The 18,313-nt window shown below is 38.8% G+C and overlaps 1 protein-coding gene across 1 annotated transcript; it reads left to right on the top strand.

The window, feature by feature from the left end:
* Positions 1-121: 121 nt before the first annotated feature.
* LOC139395214 (myelin regulatory factor-like protein) lies at positions 122-17,991 on the top strand (the record flags this gene model as incomplete). The annotated part of the gene is made up of 17 exons (XM_071142859.1): positions 122-198; positions 389-499; positions 1,222-1,312; positions 1,719-1,919; positions 2,063-2,281; positions 3,121-3,290; positions 5,776-5,839; positions 5,948-6,024; positions 11,011-11,082; positions 11,261-11,313; positions 13,877-14,050; positions 14,414-14,461; positions 14,584-14,668; positions 14,772-14,846; positions 15,475-15,586; positions 15,735-15,809; positions 17,905-17,991. Coding segments are annotated over 17 exons (1,791 nt in total), but the record flags the coding sequence as incomplete, so codon positions are not given.
* Between the last annotated feature and the right edge of the window lie 322 nt (positions 17,992-18,313).

Genomic DNA, 18,313 nt, shown 5'->3' with positions numbered 1-18,313 from the left:
CCAACCCTGCTAGTTATCTATACTTTGACCGTTTGTTCTCATCAACCCTGCTAGTTATCTATACTTTGACCGTTTGTTCTCATCAACCCTGCTAGTTATCTATACTTTTTGTTCTCTGCAGCTTGAGGCACAGACTCACAAAGTCACCATAGAGCAGTCCCAGCCGGATCGCAGCAAGAAGCCATTCCTGCCAGTCAAGTGAGTGTCCCGTCCTCCATGTCATTCTACTCTGTACTGTAGACTGCCGTGTTCCACGTTGGGAGTGTAATCTGTCATATCTGAACAATGACACAATTGTGATTTAAAAGGTATACGGTGCATAGCCAAAAAAGGGGCGATTTGGATGGAATCTCGGGCCTACATTTCTGACTAACATCTCGTCCCTCAGAGTGAATCTACCAGGGGACAAGATCACTAGAGTTACTCTGGGAAGACTGCACTTCAGTGAGACCACTGCCAACAACATGAGGAAAAAGGGTAAACCCAACCCTGACCAGAGGTTGGTTATTGCCGTGTTATTGCCGTGTTACTGCCGTGTTACTGCCGTATTACTGCCGTGTTACTGCCGTGTTACTGCCTTGTTACTGCCGTGTTATTGGCGTGTTACTGCCGTGTTACTGCCGTGTTATTGCCATTTGCCATGTTGCCGTGTTATTGCCATGTTACTGCCGTGTTACTGACGTTTTACTGCCGTGTCACTGCCGTGTCACTGCCATTTGCCGTGTTATTGCTGTGTTACTGCCATGTTACTGCCTTGTTACTGCCGTGTTATTGCCATTTGCCGTGTTACTGCCGTGTTACTGCCGTGTTACTGCCGTGTTATTGCCGTGTTACTGCCGTGTTATTGCCATTTGCCATGTTGCCGTGTTATTGCCGTGTTACTGCCGTGTTATTGCTTTGTTACTGCCGTGTTATTGCCGTGTTATTGCCGTGTTACTGCCGTGTTATTGCCATTTGCCGTGTTACTGCTGTGTTACTGCCGTGTTACTGCCGTGTCACTGCCGTGTTATTGCCATTTGCCGTGTTATTGCCGTGTTACTGCCGTGTTACTGCCGTGTTATTGCCGTGTTATTGCCGTGTTACTGCCGTGCTACTGCCGTGTTACTGCCGTGTCATTGCCGTGTCACTGCCATGTTACTGCCGTGTCATTGCCGTGTTACTAATATCGGCATTGAAAACAGTTTCAACATGTCGTTCCATGTGTCCTTGTGTTATGACCAGGTACTTCCTGATGGTGGTGGGTCTGTACGCCACAGTGAGGGAAGAGAGTTACCTGCTGATAGCGTTCATGTCAGAGAGGATCATAGTCAGGGTCAGTACTGAACCAGAAGTACCAAAGCAGAGATCATCAACTGTTGAGCAGATGTATTCTTTTTTTTTCTCTCTGAAAACTTGGGGGGCCAAATGAGACCACCCCGGGGGCCAAATTTGGCGCGGAGGACACCAGTTGGGGAACCCTGTACTATTTAAAAGCATGAGACTCAAGCACTAAGTACTAAAGCATACTAAAGCATGAGACTCAAGCACTAAGTACTAAAGCATACTAAAGCATGAGACTCCTTGCTAAAATTTAAGATTAAATAAAGAATATATACAAATTAAATCAAATGTAGTTCCTACCATGTTTCCATTGGACAATTAGTTCTAGAATGCACTGTGATCTAAATGGAACCAACCGTTACCAGAACTCTAAACTCTTCCGTGTTCCTTCACTACAGGCGTCGAACCCGGGCCAGTTTGAGAACGACACTGAGGTGTTGTGGCAACGAGGACAGGCTCCGGACGCGGTGGTGTGCCAGGGGAGGGTGGGCATCAACACAGACACCCCCGATGAAGCCCTGGTGGTCTGTGGCAACGCTAAGATCATGGGGCAGGTTATGCACCCCTCCGACCGCCGTGCAAAACACCACATACAAGAGGTAGAAAGCAGCACATGCTCTTATATAATAGCTATCAAAATAAGGATTTTGGTGTGAAATAACAGGAAGGAACATAGAAATTGCCTTCACAGTGGCCCAGGGAATGATATCTTACCTGACGGGCCAATATTTCAACTGTGTAGGTGGATTCAACAGAACAGTTGAAGAGAATATCTCAGATGAGGATTGTGGAGTATGACTACAAGCCTGAGTTCGCCTCAGAGATGGGGATCGATCACATACATGAAACGGGCGTCCTAGCCCAGGAGGTGAAGGAGCTGCTGCCCACTGCTGTCAAAGTGGTGGGGGACATCACCTGCAGCGACGGACGGAGGATCCACAACTTCCTCATGGTGGACAAAGTACGTCTCCGTCCGCATGACATATAAGGCCTGATAACATGTGATCAGTGTGATAATCAGTATGAGGATTGCCAAGAGATCTGAGTTATGGTCCCACTTTGGGGCGGCAGGGTAGCCTAGTGGTTAGAGGCAGGGTAGCCTAGTGGTTAGAGGCAGGGTAGCCTAGTGGTTAGAGGCAGGGTAGCCTAGTGGTTAGAGGCAGGGTAGCCTAGTGGTTAGAGGCAGGGTAGCCTAGTGGTTAGAGGCAGGGTAGCCTAGTGGTTAGAGGCAGGGTAGCCTAGTGGTTAGAGCCAGGGTAGCCTAGTGGTTAGAGGCAGGGTAGCCTAGTGGTTAGAGGCAGGGTATCCTAGTGGTTAGAGGCAGGGTAGCCTAGTGGTTAGAGGCAGGGTAGCCTAGTGGTTAGAGGCAGGGTAGCCTAGTGGTTAGAGGCAGGGTATCCTAGTGGTTAGAGGCAGGGTAGCCTAGTGGTTAGAGACAGGGTATCCTAGTGGTTAGAGGCAGGGTATCCTAGTGGTTAGAGGCAGGGTAGCCTAGTGGTTAGAGGCAGGGTAGCCTAGTGGTTAGAGGCAGGGTAGCCTAGTGGTTAGAGACAGGGGAGCCTAGTGGTTAGAGCGTTGGGCCAGTAACCGAAAGGTTGCTGGATCGAATCCCCGAGCTGACGAGGTAAAAATCTGTCTTTGTGCCCCTGAACAAGGCAGTTAACTGTTTCCTGGTAGGCTCTCATTGTAAATAAGAATGTGTTCTTAACTGACTTGCCAAGTAAAGGTTCAATAAAAAATAAAACTTTTACTTTGAAGAACAAAATACTGTACCATTTCTATGCTATTTGTCCCCCATAGGAGCAGATCTTCATGGAGAATGTAGGGGCTGTGAAGCAGCTGTGCAAGGTGACTGACAACCTGGAGAACAGGATTCAGGAGCTGGAGGTGTGGAACACACGGTCAGCCAAGCTAAAGGACATGGGCAGCCCTGCTAACAGCAGCAACCCTGCTAACAGCAGCGCTAAAGGGTAATGTCACAGTGCCACCAGGGGGTGCTATTTCTCTATGGCCTATTGCCTACAAGTTCTCTTTCAGTTTTCAAAATAATTTGAAGACATTGAGAGATTTTCACCCAACATAAAAACATTTGTTTTAGTACATTTAGTCAGTCGGTTTAGTCAGGTACTCAGGGACTCTTTTCAGATCCCTGCTGTATTTCAACCATTTTCACATTTTATTTAACCTTTATATAACTAGGCAAGTCAGTTAAGAACAAATTCTTATTTACAATGACAGCCGACACCGGCCAAACCCGGACGACGCTGGGCCAAGTGTGCACCGCCCTATGGGACTCCCAATCACGGCCGGTTGTGATACAGCCTGGTGTCTATGAGACGGTGGGGCTGTACTGAGGATGGTTGACCTCTGGATGTGTTGTGTGTCTGTCTTTGTGACCAGGGTCACTCTCATGGGGACCATCAACACTTCCTCAGCTCAACCATAACAGCCTTCTGCATTATGCCTCCTGTACTGTCAAATATCTCCACTTTATTGTAGCTTAGGAATCTCTCCTTTTGGAAGGACTGAGTTTATACTTGTAATGGACTGAATGCTCAACGTTCTTTGATTTCTAATACATTTTCAACTGTCATTATTTAACATGTTGTGTTTCAACTGTCATTATTTAACATGTGTTTCAACTGTCATTATTTAACGTGCTGTGTTTCAACTGTCATTATTTAACGTGTTGTGTTTCAACTGTCATTATTTAACGTTTCAACTGTCATTATTTAACGTGTTGTGTTTCAACTGTCATTATTTAACATGTTGTGTTTCAACTGTCATTATTTAACATGTTTCAACTGTCATTATTTAACGTGTTGTGTTTCAACTGTCATTATTTAACGTTTCAACTGTCATTATTTAACGTGTTGTGTTTCAACTGTCATTATTTAACATGTTGTGTTTCAACTGTCATTATTTAACATGTTTCAACTGTCATTATTTAACATGTTGTGTTTCAACTGTCATTATTTAACATGTTTCAACTGTCATTATTTAACGTGTTTCAACTGTCATTATTTAACATGTTGTGTTTCAACTGTCATTATTTAACATGTTTCAACTGTCATTATTTAACATGTTTCAACTGTCATTATTTAACATGTTGTGTTTCAACTGTCATTATTTAACATGTTTCAACTGTCATTATTTAACGTGTTTCAACTGTCATTATTTAACGTGTTTCAACTGTCATTATTTAACGTGTTTCAACTGTCATTATTTAACGTGTTTCAACTGTCATTATTTAACATGTTTCAACTGACATTATTTAACGTGTTTCAACTGTCATTATTTAACATGTTTCAACTGACATTATTTAACGTGTTTCAACTGTCATTATTTAACGTGTTGTGTTTCAACTGTCATTATTTAACATGTTGTGTTTCAACTGTCATTATTTAACATGTTTCAACTGCCATTATTTAACGTGTTGTGTTTCAACTGTCATTATTTAACATGTGTTTCAACTGTCATTATTTAACGTGCTGTGTTTCAACTGTCATTATTTAACATGTTTCAACTGACATTATTTAACGTGTTTCAACTGTCATTATTTAACGTGTTTCAACTGTCATTATTTAACATGTTGTGTTTCAACTGTCATTATTTAACGTTTCAACTGTCATTATTTAACGTGTTGTGTTTCAACTGTCATTATTTAACATGTTGTGTTTCAACTGTCATTATTTAACATGTTTCAACTGTCATTATTTAACGTGTTGTGTTTCAACTGTCATTATTTAACATGTGTTTCAACTGTCATTATTTAACGTGCTGTGTTTCAACTGTCATTATTTAACGTGTTGTGTTTCAACTGTCATTATTTAACGTTTCAACTGTCATTATTTAACATGTTTCAACTGTCATTATTTAACATGTTTCAACTGTCATTATTTAACATGTTGTGTTTCAACTGTCATTATTTAACATGTTTCAACTGTCATTATTTAACATGTTTCAACTGTCATTATTTAACGTGTTTCAACTGTCATTATTTAACGTGTTTCAACTGTCATTATTTAACGTGTTTCAACTGTCATTATTTAACGTGTTTCAACTGTCATTATTTTACATGTTTCAACTGTCATTATTTTACATGTTTCAACTGTCATTATTTTACATGTTTCAACTGTCATTATTTAACATGTTTCAACTGTCATTATTTAACGTGTTTCAACTGTCATTATTTAACATGTTTCAACTGTCATTATTTAACATGTTGTGTTTCAACTGTCATTATTTTACATGTTTCAACTGTCATTATTTAACGTGTTTCAACTGTCATTATTTAACGTGTTTCAACTGTCATTATTTAACGTGTTTCAACTGTCATTATTTAACGTGTTTCAACTGTCATTATTTAACGTGTTTCAACTGTCATTATTTAACATGTTTCAACTGTCATTATTTAATGTGTTGTGTTGATAATATATGTGTTGTGTCACACAGGAAAATAAACAGACACAGCAGTGTTCCACCATCACAGAAGCCAACACCTCTCAAATCTGTCAAGGTGAGGTAGAACTGCAGAAAGACTGTATACTTGTATAAGAACAGGTGTACAGCAAGTCTGAATCAAACTAAACTAAAAGCATTAATATTCATATTTATTCTCTTGTAGGCAAAGTTCCACCGCTGTTTAAAACACAAGTTTGTCCAAGTCAGCATGATCATTCTGGTAACAACAATGGCTTTCTGGTAAGACTTCCTGTTACAACTGAGGAGCAGATGTTCATGTTACTTTCATATTGAAACAAAAAGTATGACTGCTTTGTTAGAAAATACCTCTGGATGTTGAAGCACTGCAATATACAGGTAACTTCCAGAGTAAAGGAAACATGAAGTGTCTTACTAGGGGCGTTGGGTCTCCACCAGCCAGAACAGCATCAATGCACCTTGACATCGATTCTACAAGTGTCTGGAACCCTATTGGAGGGATGTGACCCCATTATTCCACCAGACATTTCATCATTTGGTGTTTTGTTGATGGTGGTTTCAGGCGCCGCTTCAGAATCTATAAATGTTCCATTGGGTTGAGATCTGGTGACAGAGATGGCCATGGCATATGGTTTACTTCGTTTTCATGCACATCAAACCATTCTGTGACCACTCGACCCCTGTGGATCTGGGCATTGTCATCAACGGGGGCATAGCCATGGTAACCTAAAAAATGGCCAAAATAATGTACCTAAGCATGGTAATATAAATAATAACCCTTAAGCATGATAATATAATATAAATAATAACCCTTAAGCATGGTAATATAAATAATAACCCTTAAGCATGATAATATAAATAATAACCCTTAAGCATGATAATATAAATAATAACCCTTAAGCGTGATAATATAAATAATAACCCGTAAGCATGATAATATAAATAATAACCCTTAAGCATGATAATATAAATAATAACCCTTAAGCATGGTAATATAAATAATAACCCTTAAGCATGATATATTATAAATAATAACCCTTAAGCATGATAATATAAATAATAACCCTTAAGCATGATATATTATAAATAATAACCCTTAAGCATGATAAGATAAATAATAACCCTTAAGCATGGTAATATAAATAATAACCCTTAAGCATGGTAATATAAATAATAACCCTTAAGTGTTGTAATATAATATAAATAATAACCCTTAAGCATGGTAATATAAATAATAACCCTTAAGCATGATAATATAATATAAATAACCCTTAAGTGTTGTAATATAATATAAATAATAACCCTTAAGCCTGATAATACAAAATAAATAATAACCCTTAAGCATGATAATATAATATAAATAACCCTTAAGTGTTGTAATATAATATAAATAATAACCCTTACGCATGATAACATAAATAATAACACTTAAGCATGATAATATAAATAATAACCCTTAAGCGTGATAATATAAATAATAACCCTTAAGCATGATAATATAAATAATAACCCTTAAGCATGATAATATAAATAATAACCCTTAAGCATGATAATATAAATAATAACCCTTAAGCATGATAATATAAATAATAACCCTTAAGCATGATAATATAAATAATAACCCTTAAGCATGGTAATATAAATAATAACCCTTAAGCATGATAATATAAATAATAACCCTTAAGCATGATAATATAAATAATAACCCTTAAGCATGATAATATAAATAATAACCCTTACGCGTGATAATATAATATAAATAATAACCCTTAAGCATGATAATATAAATAATAACCCTTAAGCATGGTAATATAAATAATAACCCTTAAGCATGATAATATAAATAATAACCCTTAAGCATGATAATATAAATAATAACCCTTAAGCATGATAATATAAATAATAACCCTTAAGCATGATAATATAAATAATAACCCTTAAGCATGATAATATAAATAATAACCCTTAAGCATGGTAATATAAATAATAACCCTTAAGCATGGTAATATAAATAATAACCCTTAAGCATGATAATATAATATAAATAACCCTTAAGTGTTGTAATATAATATAAATAATAACCCTTAAGCCTGATAATACAAAATATATAATAACCCTTAAGCATGGTAAAATAAATAATAACCCTTAAGCGTGATAATATAATATAAATAATAACCCCTAAGCATGATAATATAAATAATAACCCTTAAGCGTGATAATATAAAATAAATAATAACCCTTAAGCGTGATAATATAATATAAATAATAACCCTTAAGCATGATAATATAAATAATAACCCTTAAGCATGGTAATATAAATAATAACCCTTAAGCATGATAATATAAATAATAACCCTTAAGCATGATAATATAAATAATAACCCTTAAGCATGATAATATAAATAATAACCCTTACGCGTGATAATATAATATAAATAATAACCCTTAAGCATGATAATATAAATAATAACCCTTAAGCATGGTAATATAAATAATAACCCTTAAGCATGATAATATAAATAATAACCCTTAAGCATGATAATATAAATAATAACCCGTAAGCATGATAATATAAATAATAACCCTTAAGCATGATAATATAAATAATAACCCTTAAGCATGGTAATATAAATAATAACCCTTAAGCATGGTAATATAAATAATAACCCTTAAGCATGATAATATAATATAAATAACCCTTAAGTGTTGTAATATAATATAAATAATAACCCTTAAGCCTGATAATACAAAATATATAATAACCCTTAAGCATGGTAAAATAAATAATAACCCTTAAGCGTGATAATATAATATAAATAATAACCCCTAAGCATGATAATATAAATAATAACCCTTAAGCGTGATAATATAAAATAAATAATAACCCTTAAGCGTGATAATATAATATAAATAATAACCCTTAAGCATGATAATATAAATAATAACCCTTAAGCATGATAATATAAATAATAACCCTTAAGCATGATAATATAAATAATAACCCTTAAGCATGATAATATAAATAATAACCCTTAAGCATGGTAATATAAATAATAACCCTTAAGCATGATAATATAAATAATAACCCTTAAGCATGATAATATAAATAATAACCCTTAAGCATGATAATATAAATAATAACCCTTACGTGTGATAATATAATATAAATAATAACCCTTAAGCATGATAATATAAATAATAACCCTTAAGCATGGTAATATAAATAATAACCCTTAAGCATGATAATATAAATAATAACCCTTAAGCATGATAATATAAATAATAACCCTTAAGCATGATAATATAAATAATAACCCTTAAGCATGATAATATAAATAATAACCCTTAAGCATGGTAATATAAATAATAACCCTTAAGCATGGTAATATAAATAATAACCCTTAAGCATGATAATATAATATAAATAACCCTTAAGTGTTGTAATATAATATAAATAATAACCCTTAAGCCTGATAATACAAAATATATAATAACCCTTAAGCATGGTAAAATAAATAATAACCCTTAAGCGTGATAATATAATATAAATAATAACCCCTAAGCATGATAATATAAATAATAACCCTTAAGCGTGATAATATAAAATAAATAATAACCCTTAAGCGTGATAATATAATATAAATAATAACCCTTAAGCATGATAATATAAATAATAACCCTTAAGTATGATAAAATAAATAATAACCCTTAAGCGTGATAATATTATATAAATAATAACCATTAAGCATGATAATATAAAATAAATAATAACCCTTAAGCGTGATAATATAATATAAATAATAACCCTTAAGCATGATAATATAAATAATAACCCTTAAGTATGATAAAATAAATAATAACCCTTAAGTATGATAATATAAATAATAACCCTTAAGCATGATAATATAAATAATAACCCTTAAGTATGATAAAATAAATAATAACCCTTAAGCGTGATAATATAAATAATAACCCTTAAGTATGATAATATAAATAATAACCCTTAAGTATGATAAAATAAATAATAACCCTTAAGCGTGATAATATAAAATAAATAATAACCCTTAAGCGTGATAATATAATATATATAATAACCCCTAAGCATGGTAATATAAATAATAACCCTTAAGCGTGATAATATAATATAAATAATAACCCTTAAGCATGATAATATAAATAATAACCCTTAAGCGTGATAATATAATATAAATAATAACCCTTAAGCATGATAATATAAATAATAACCCTTGAGTATGATAAAATAAATAATAACCCTTAAGCGTGATAATATAATATAAATAATAACCCTTAAGCGTGATAATATAAATAATAACCCTTAAGCATGATAATATAATATAAATAATAACCCTTAAGCATGGTAATATAAATAATAACCCTTAAGTATGATAAAATAAATAACCATTAAGCATGATAATATAAAATAAATAATAACCCTTAAGCGTGATAATATAATATATATAATAACCATTAAGCATGGTAATATAAATAATAACCCTTAAGCATGATAATATAAATAATAACCCTTAAGTATGATAATATAAATAATAACCCTTAAGCATGATAATATAAATAATAACCCTTAAGCATGGTAATATAAATAATAACCCTTAAGCGTGATAATATTATATAAATAATAACCCTTAAGCATGGTAATATAAATAATAACCCTTAAGCATGATAATATAAATAATAACCCTTAAGCATGGTAATATAAATAATAACCCTTAAGCGTGATAATATTATATAAATAATAACCCTTAAGCATGATAATATAAATAATAACCCTTAAGCAGGCCAGGATGTTAATTGCTTAATTAACTCAGGAACCACACCTGTGTGGAAGCGACTGCTTTCCATGTACTTTGTATCCCTCATTTACTCAAGTGTTTCCATTATTTTGGCGGTTACCTGTACCTGAATATAATATAATATTGAATGCATACAGCTTTATCTATTCTGATAACTGTATCAGAGAAATGAAAATGTGAGAAAAGGTAGACTATCAGATCAGATGGGGTGGGACGTGACTGTATAAAAGCATTGGAGAGTTCAGAATATAGAAGTTTTACTATTCCTTTTCATAAATCCACTCTTGAAGTTTTGTTGTTGTTGATGCACCTGCATTGTAAGTCCCCTGGTCTGGGCCTGACAATGTTTTTTCTTTCTTATGTAATGTGTTATGAATGTGTTATGAAGTGTTATGACATCCCTATGTCTCTTCCACAGTTCTATTGCCATCACAGCTCTCTACATGCTGACTCTGAGAGATGACGCCGGCATGCCGCTTCCTGGAAACACGTAAGAAACACCACTGACCCGGCTTCACAAACTACAGATGCCGCCAGCCTTTATCTGCCAAGAATACGGTGCCAAGAATACTACTGAGACTCAAACTTTATCATCTGTGCCAAATGCTATCCAGAATGGAATGTGAAATTCATTTCAAAGGTCATATCATGTTTTTTTTTATTTGCAGCAACGAGACTACTGTGCATCCTCTCTACACCACAACAGTCAGGACCACCTTAGGTAAACAACCTCTCTACACCACAACAGTCAGGACTACCTCAGGTAAACAACCTCTCTACACCACAACAGTCAGGACTACCTTAGGTAAACAACCTCTCTACACCACAACAGTCAGGACTACCTTAGGTAAACAACCTCTCTACACCACAACAGTCAGGACTACCTTAGGTAAACAACCTCTCTACACCACAACAGTCAGGACTACCTTAGGTAAACAACCTCTCTACACCACAACAGTCAGGACTACCTTAGGTAAACAACCTCTCTACACCACAACAGTCAGGACTACCTTAGGTAAACAACCTCTCTACACCACAACAGTCAGGACTACCTTAGGTAAACAACCTCTCTACACCACAACAGTCAGGACTACCTTAGGTAAACAACCTCTCTACACCACAACAGTCAGGACTACCTTAGGTAAACAACCTCTCTACACCACAACAGTCAGGACTACCTTAGGTAAACAACCTCTCTACACCACAACAGTCAGGACTACCTTAGGTAAACAACCTCTCTACACCACAACAGTCAGGACTACCTCAGGTAAACAACCTCTCTACATCACAACAGTCAGGACTACCTTAGGTAAACAACCTCTCTACACCACAACAGTCAGGACTACCTTAGGTAAACAACCTCTCTACACCACAACAGTCAGGACTACCTTAGGTAAACAACCTCTCTACACCACAACAGTCAGGACTACCTTAGGTAAACAACCTCTCTACACCACAACAGTCAGGACTACCTTAGGTAAACAACCTCTCTACACCACAACAGTCAGGACTACCTTAGGTAAACAACCTCTCTACACCACAACAGTCAGGACTACCTTAGGTAAACAACCTCTCTACACCACAACAGTCAGGACTACCTTAGGTAAACAACCTCTCTACACCACAACAGTCAGGACTACCTTAGGTAAACAACCTCTCTACACCACAATAGTCAGGACTACCTTAGGTAAACAACCTCTCTACACCACAACAGTCAGGACTACCTTAGGTAAACAACCTCACTACACCACAACAGTCAGGACTACCTCAGGTAAACAACCTCTCTACACCACAACAGTCAGGACTACCTTAGGTAAACAACCTCTCTACACCACAACAGTCAGGACTACCTTAGGTAAACAACCCATAAATGCTCTTTATATAGTTCTACTTTCATCTTAGTAACGTTGTGATGTCGCATCATAGTAACGTTGTGGTGTCTCATCGTAGTAACGTTGTGATGTCGCATCATAGTAACGTTGTGCTCATCGTAGTAACGTTGTGCTGTCTCATCGTAGTAACGTTGTGATGTCTCATCGTAGTAACGTTGTGATGTCTCATCGTAGTAACGTTGTGATGTCTCATCGTAGTAATGTTGTGATGTCTCATCGTAGTAACGTTGTGATGTCTCATCGTAGTAACGTTGTGATGTCTCATCGTAGTAACGTTGTGATGTCTCATCGTAGTAACGTTGTGATGTCTCATCGTAGTAATGTTGTGATGTCTCATCGTAGTAACGTTGTGATGTCTCATCGTGGTAACGCTGTGATTTCTCATCGTGGTAACGTTGTGGTGTCTCATCATAGTAACGTTGTGGTGTCTCATCATAGTAACGTTGTGGTGTAATGTTGTGATGTCTCATCGTAGTAACGTTGTGGTGTCTCATCGTAGTAACGTTGTGGTGTCATCTTAGTAACGTTGTGATGTCTCATCGTAGTAACGTTGTGATGTCTCATCGTAGTAACGTTGTGGTGTCTCATCGTAGTAACGTTGTGATGTCTCATCGTAGTAACGTTGTGGTGTCATCTTAGTAACGTTGTGGTGTCTCATCGTAGTAACGTTGTGATGTCTCATCATAGTAACGTTGTGATGTCTCATCGTAGTAACGTTGTGGTGTCTCATCGTAGTAACGTTGTGGTGTCTCATCGTAGTGACGTGGTGTCATCTTAGTAACGTTGTGGTGTCTCGTAGTAACGTTGTGATGTCTCATCGTAGTAACGTTGTGATGTCTCATCGTAGTAACGTTGTGGTGTCATCTTAGTAACGTTGTGGTGTCTCATCGTAGTAACGTTGTGATGTCTCATCGTAGTAACGTTGTGGTGTCATCTTAGTAACGTTGTGGTGTCTCATCGTGGTAACGTTGTGGTGTCTCATCGTAGTAACGTTGTGGTGTCTCATCGTAGTAACGTTGTGGTGTCTCATCGTGGTAACGTTGTGGTGTCTCATCGTGGTAACGTTGTGGTGTCTCATCGTGGTGACGTTGTGGTGTCTCATCGTGGTGACGTTATGGTGTCTCATCGTAGTAACGTTGTGGTGTCTCATCGTGGTAACGTTGTGGTATCTCATCGTAGTAACGTTGTGGTGTCTCATCGTGGTGACGTTGTGGTGTCTCATCGTGGTGACGTTATGGTGTCTCATCGTAGTAACGTTGTGATGTCTCATCGTGGTGACGTTGTGGTGTCTCATTCAATTCTATTGTACAAAGAGGTGGTAAACGTATTGCTGCCTGTCATGAATAGTCCTCTATGTGGAAATTGACGTTTGTTTGTTTGTTTGTTTATTAGTTAACCCAACAACCACCCCTGTCCCGTGGACCCCTGATGTGGACTTCTGTAGCCTGATCTACTGTGATAAAGTGTTCTGCTGTCCCACTACAGTCTCCATGGATAATACCAGCACCATCTCTCCTGCCCTCCTCTCCTACACTGTATCTCCCACTACCGGGCCCTCTCTAGCAGGTGAGCTGGCTACTCCCGGTCTTCATTTACCAACAGCCATCTCCACTGTATCTCCCACTACCGGGCCCTCTCTAGCAGGTGAGCTGGCTACTCCCTGTCTTCATTTACCAACAGCCATCTCCACTGTATCTCCCACTACCGGGCCCTCTCTAGCAGGTGAGCTGGCTACTCCCGGTCTTCATTTACCAACAGCCATCTCCACTGTATCTCTTTCTTCATGCTAGCTTATCTTGACGTAAAACCTACCATGTTGCTGACCTTGAATGAGACGTAATTCTGATGCTCTATAAAGTGTTGGCATTGTGCTGCTTGTGACAGGCAGTAATCCCACTTCTCTTTTTGGTTCCAATTCTGCCTTCTCAGATAAAGGGAAAGACAAATTCAATGAAGAAATCAAAGGTGCCGGAGATTGTAAGTCAGATTCTATCACATGCGTTTGATGACACATTTTAATGCTAATCCAAATGTGTAATTTTCTGACTTTATTTCACAATACTTCAGAGTTTGACATCAGATTGTTGTTCTATTTTCAGGGACAAACACAACCATAAAGTCTTTTTTCATCAAAGAAAACGAACAGATCATTGACTCTCGGTACTGTGAGAGGGGAAGCTGCGGGTACGTCATTCAGTCAGTAGTTTGAACTCATTTAATAGATGTAGATTCAGACTGCCAAACCCGATGGTATACTTCATCTCCACGTTGATCTGTTTCCATTCAGGTCAGGAAACTACTCCTTCCAAATCCCTATCAGCAAGTTCGTCCCCACCAACATGCGTGTCACTGTCCAGATGAAGTGAGTGACCAGGACACGAGACATGCTTCCTCTGGTCTCCACTTTGTTTTCCACTTGAATAATTCAATAGGACTTGTCTTCCCACTGCGGTGGTGACAGGTTGGCATTGACTGGGGACTCTGGAAGGAGCAGGGGATAGTTTCTAAGAGGTTGTTTTACCTCCGGGGCTGATGATGGTCTGAATCCTCCCAGACATTCAGAGTCCATACCCGGGGGACCTTGTGAGTCTAAGGGCTCCATTTAATCCTTAGTGCAGTAGGATGCGATTTGGGATTTAAGGGCAATGTTTCCGGGCATTTGCGGAGACTGCAGTCACGTAGTTGCTGCGTATGTCGTCTCAATGGGAAATTACCTTTAAATGTCAATCACACTATACCGCAGATCTTCAGCGCTACGGATTGAATCGAGACTTGAAGCTTTGTCTGAATCAGACATTGGACCCCATTCTGGCAGGACTTCCTGTTCTGTATGAGGAGATGAAGGCCTCTAAGACAGAGCTGCATAAGGCACATTCTCTCATTGTTGTTCACACTAATTACAAATGGTCACAGAGCACTTGGTACTTGCACCGTGGGTTTGTTGTAAGTACCGTAAATGACCACTAGGTGTCTCCTCTCCTCTGACGCAGTACTACAGAGCTGCTGGTTGTCCACCTGTGTCATAATGATGAGACGTTTAAATGCTCTGCCTTGATGGACCACGATCAAACCAACGAAGAATACAATTTCATAAATACACAGGTATGGCATCCACAGACAACACTATACTGTGGTTGCTCTCTGTTTGATAATTACAAACTCTCTGCTCTTTGTATGATAAAAAGTGAACCAAGAAAGTAAGAAAGAAAGAGAGTATAAAGGTTGAAAGTGTTTCTCTTGTTCTCTCCAGGGCTACGTCCATGAATGGCCTCTGCCAGTGTCTCGATTCTACAGGAGCTCCTACCACTTCCGCTCAGCAGTGGCTGTAAGAACTAAAAGATTTCTCCAATGTGTCCTTTCCTAAAATATCAATGTCAAACGACACTGTCCAGGTAGCCTCACAACTACTACGTGTTGTATGTTATGGGGAGAAAACGACCCAATCTAATGCTCTCGTCTCCTCGTCTCCCCGTAATGCTCTCGTCTCCTTGTCTCCCCGTAATGCTCTCGTCTCCCCGTAATGCTCTCGTCTCCTCGTCTCCCCGTAATGCTCTCGTCTCCCAGTAATGCTCTCGTCTCCCCGTAATGCTCTCGTCTCCTCGTCTCCCCGTAATGCTCTCGTCTCCCAGTAATGCTCTCGTCTCCCCGTAATGCTCTCGTCTCCCCGTAATGCTCTCGTCTCCCCGTAATGCTCTCGTCTCCCCGTAATGCTCTCTCGTCTCCCCGTAATGCTCTCTCGTCTCCCCGTAATGCTCTCTCGTCTCCCCGTAATGCTCTCTCGTCTCCCCGTAATGCTCTCTCGTCTCATCGTAATGCTCTCGTCTCCCCGTAATGCTCTCGTCTCCCCATCTCATCATAATGCTCTCGTCTCCCCGTAATGCTTTCGTCTCCCCGTAATGCTTTCGTCTCCCCGTAATGCTCTCGTCTCCCCGTAATGCTCTCGTCTCCCCGTAATGCTCTCGTCTCCCCGTAATGCTCTCGTCTCCCCGTAATGCTCTCGTCTCCCCGTAATGCTCTCTCGTCTCCCCGTAATGCTCTCTCGTCTCCCCTTAATGCTCTCTCGTCTCCCCGTAATGCTCTCTCGTCTCCCAGTAATGCTCTCTCGTCTCCCCGTAATGCTCTTGTCTCCCCGTAATGCTCTCGTCTCCCCGTAATGCTCTCGTCTCCCCGTAATGCTCTCGTCTCCCCGTAATGCTCTCGTCTCCCCGTAATGCTCTCTCGTCTCCCCGTAATGCTCTCTCGTCTCCCCGTAATGCTCTCTCGTCTCCCCGTAATGCTCTCTCGTCTCCCCGTAATGCTCTCGTCTCCCCGTAATGCTCTCGTCTCCCCATCTCATCATAATGCTCTCGTCTCCCCGTAATGCTCTCTCGTCTCCCCGTAATGCTCTCGTCTCCCCGTAATGCTCTCGTCTCCCCATCTCATCATAATGCTCTCGTCTCCCCGTAATGCTTTCGTCTCCCCGTAATGCTTTCGTCTCCCCGTAATGCTTTCGTCTCCCCGTAATGCTCTCGTCTCCCCGTAATGCTCTCGTCTCCCCGTAATGCTCTCGTCTCACACTGGTATTGGAAACTGAACAAGAGTTCACAACTGTCACTGTAGGCCACCCAGAGATGTTATTTAATGTTGTAACAGACGTTGACTACACCCTGTTATTGTCATGGTTTAGTAGTCTTTGCCAGATGTCCTATTCTTACGATATCACACAGTTAAATGTATGTGTGGTTGATTTGAGGATTTGTTTCTGACCAAAACAAACTGTAAATCTTCTTCATCTCAGAGAGGAAGAGGGGAAGCGAGAGGTTTTACTCTGCTCAAAATCTGCCCACAAAGTGAGGAATTTTTGTATAAAGGTCAATGAGAGAGTGTCGACTTTGGTCAACAAAAAATGTAATTCGTATTTTGCTACGTGAGGCTTGTTTGATCAAATAGAAGTTTCGTAATTGTTAGGTGGTTAAACGGATATAAGCGAACGCACGTGGCATTTCGGCAACTTTGAAACCCCCCCCCCCCCCCCCGACTTTCTACCAGATTTGTGACTGTTGTCATAGGGATAGATGGAGAACTCAACATGGCTTAAACCCATTTTAGCATGGGCATTGTCATTGAGGGCTTCCACCATTTTAAAGTAGTCAACTGGGTGGGGATTCCTACGAGATGGAAGCAATCCCACAATGAAGAAGAAGAAAATTGACTACTTTAAAATGGAGATGCTGCCCGTGCTGGCACAGAAGCTAAAATGAGAACTCTATCTCTAAGGCCTGTTGTGCACACGCCTATCTACCCTGTCATTGGCTAGAATGGTTCCACCTGATCTCGCCTCCTCAGGCTTGCCTTCCATCTTTGAGGACTTGTACAGTATTTCCACTGTTAGAGGCATCACTTGTCAATGTAATAGACAATCTTGATCTATCTCCATCCAGGGACAGGCAGACTGCAATACCGACCGTGGCTTCGTGGGGGCGCTGTTCACAGACTACCACTTCAACTTCTACCGGAGGTGTGAGTGAGGAAGAAGATCTCATACTGTAGTTCCTCTGGCAGGCCAGCCAGTGTCCAATGACATGGGTGTCGATGCTTCTCTTCGTGATGCATGGCAATCGTAATAATTCATCCACTTTGTATTGTTTTTCTATGAAATGTCCTGATTGTTGATGAGATCGTTGTACATAATCTCTTTTACAAGGACTGTAATAAGAGAATATTTATTGATACAGATACAGAATTACAGCAGGTAAGAGTCCTATGATTGACTTTGCCTTGTGACAGTTCTTGCACTATGTGAAAAGAGATTGAATTGGAACAGACCTGAACAGGATCATTTTGTTTTCA

Source organism: Oncorhynchus clarkii, unplaced genomic scaffold (assembly GCF_045791955.1).
Source record: "Oncorhynchus clarkii lewisi isolate Uvic-CL-2024 unplaced genomic scaffold, UVic_Ocla_1.0 unplaced_contig_798_pilon_pilon, whole genome shotgun sequence".
In the NCBI taxonomy this organism is placed as follows: Eukaryota; Metazoa; Chordata; class Actinopteri; order Salmoniformes; family Salmonidae; genus Oncorhynchus; species Oncorhynchus clarkii.
The sequence above is the reverse complement of the archived record's forward strand: the minus strand, read 5'-3'. Positions and strand labels throughout refer to the sequence as shown.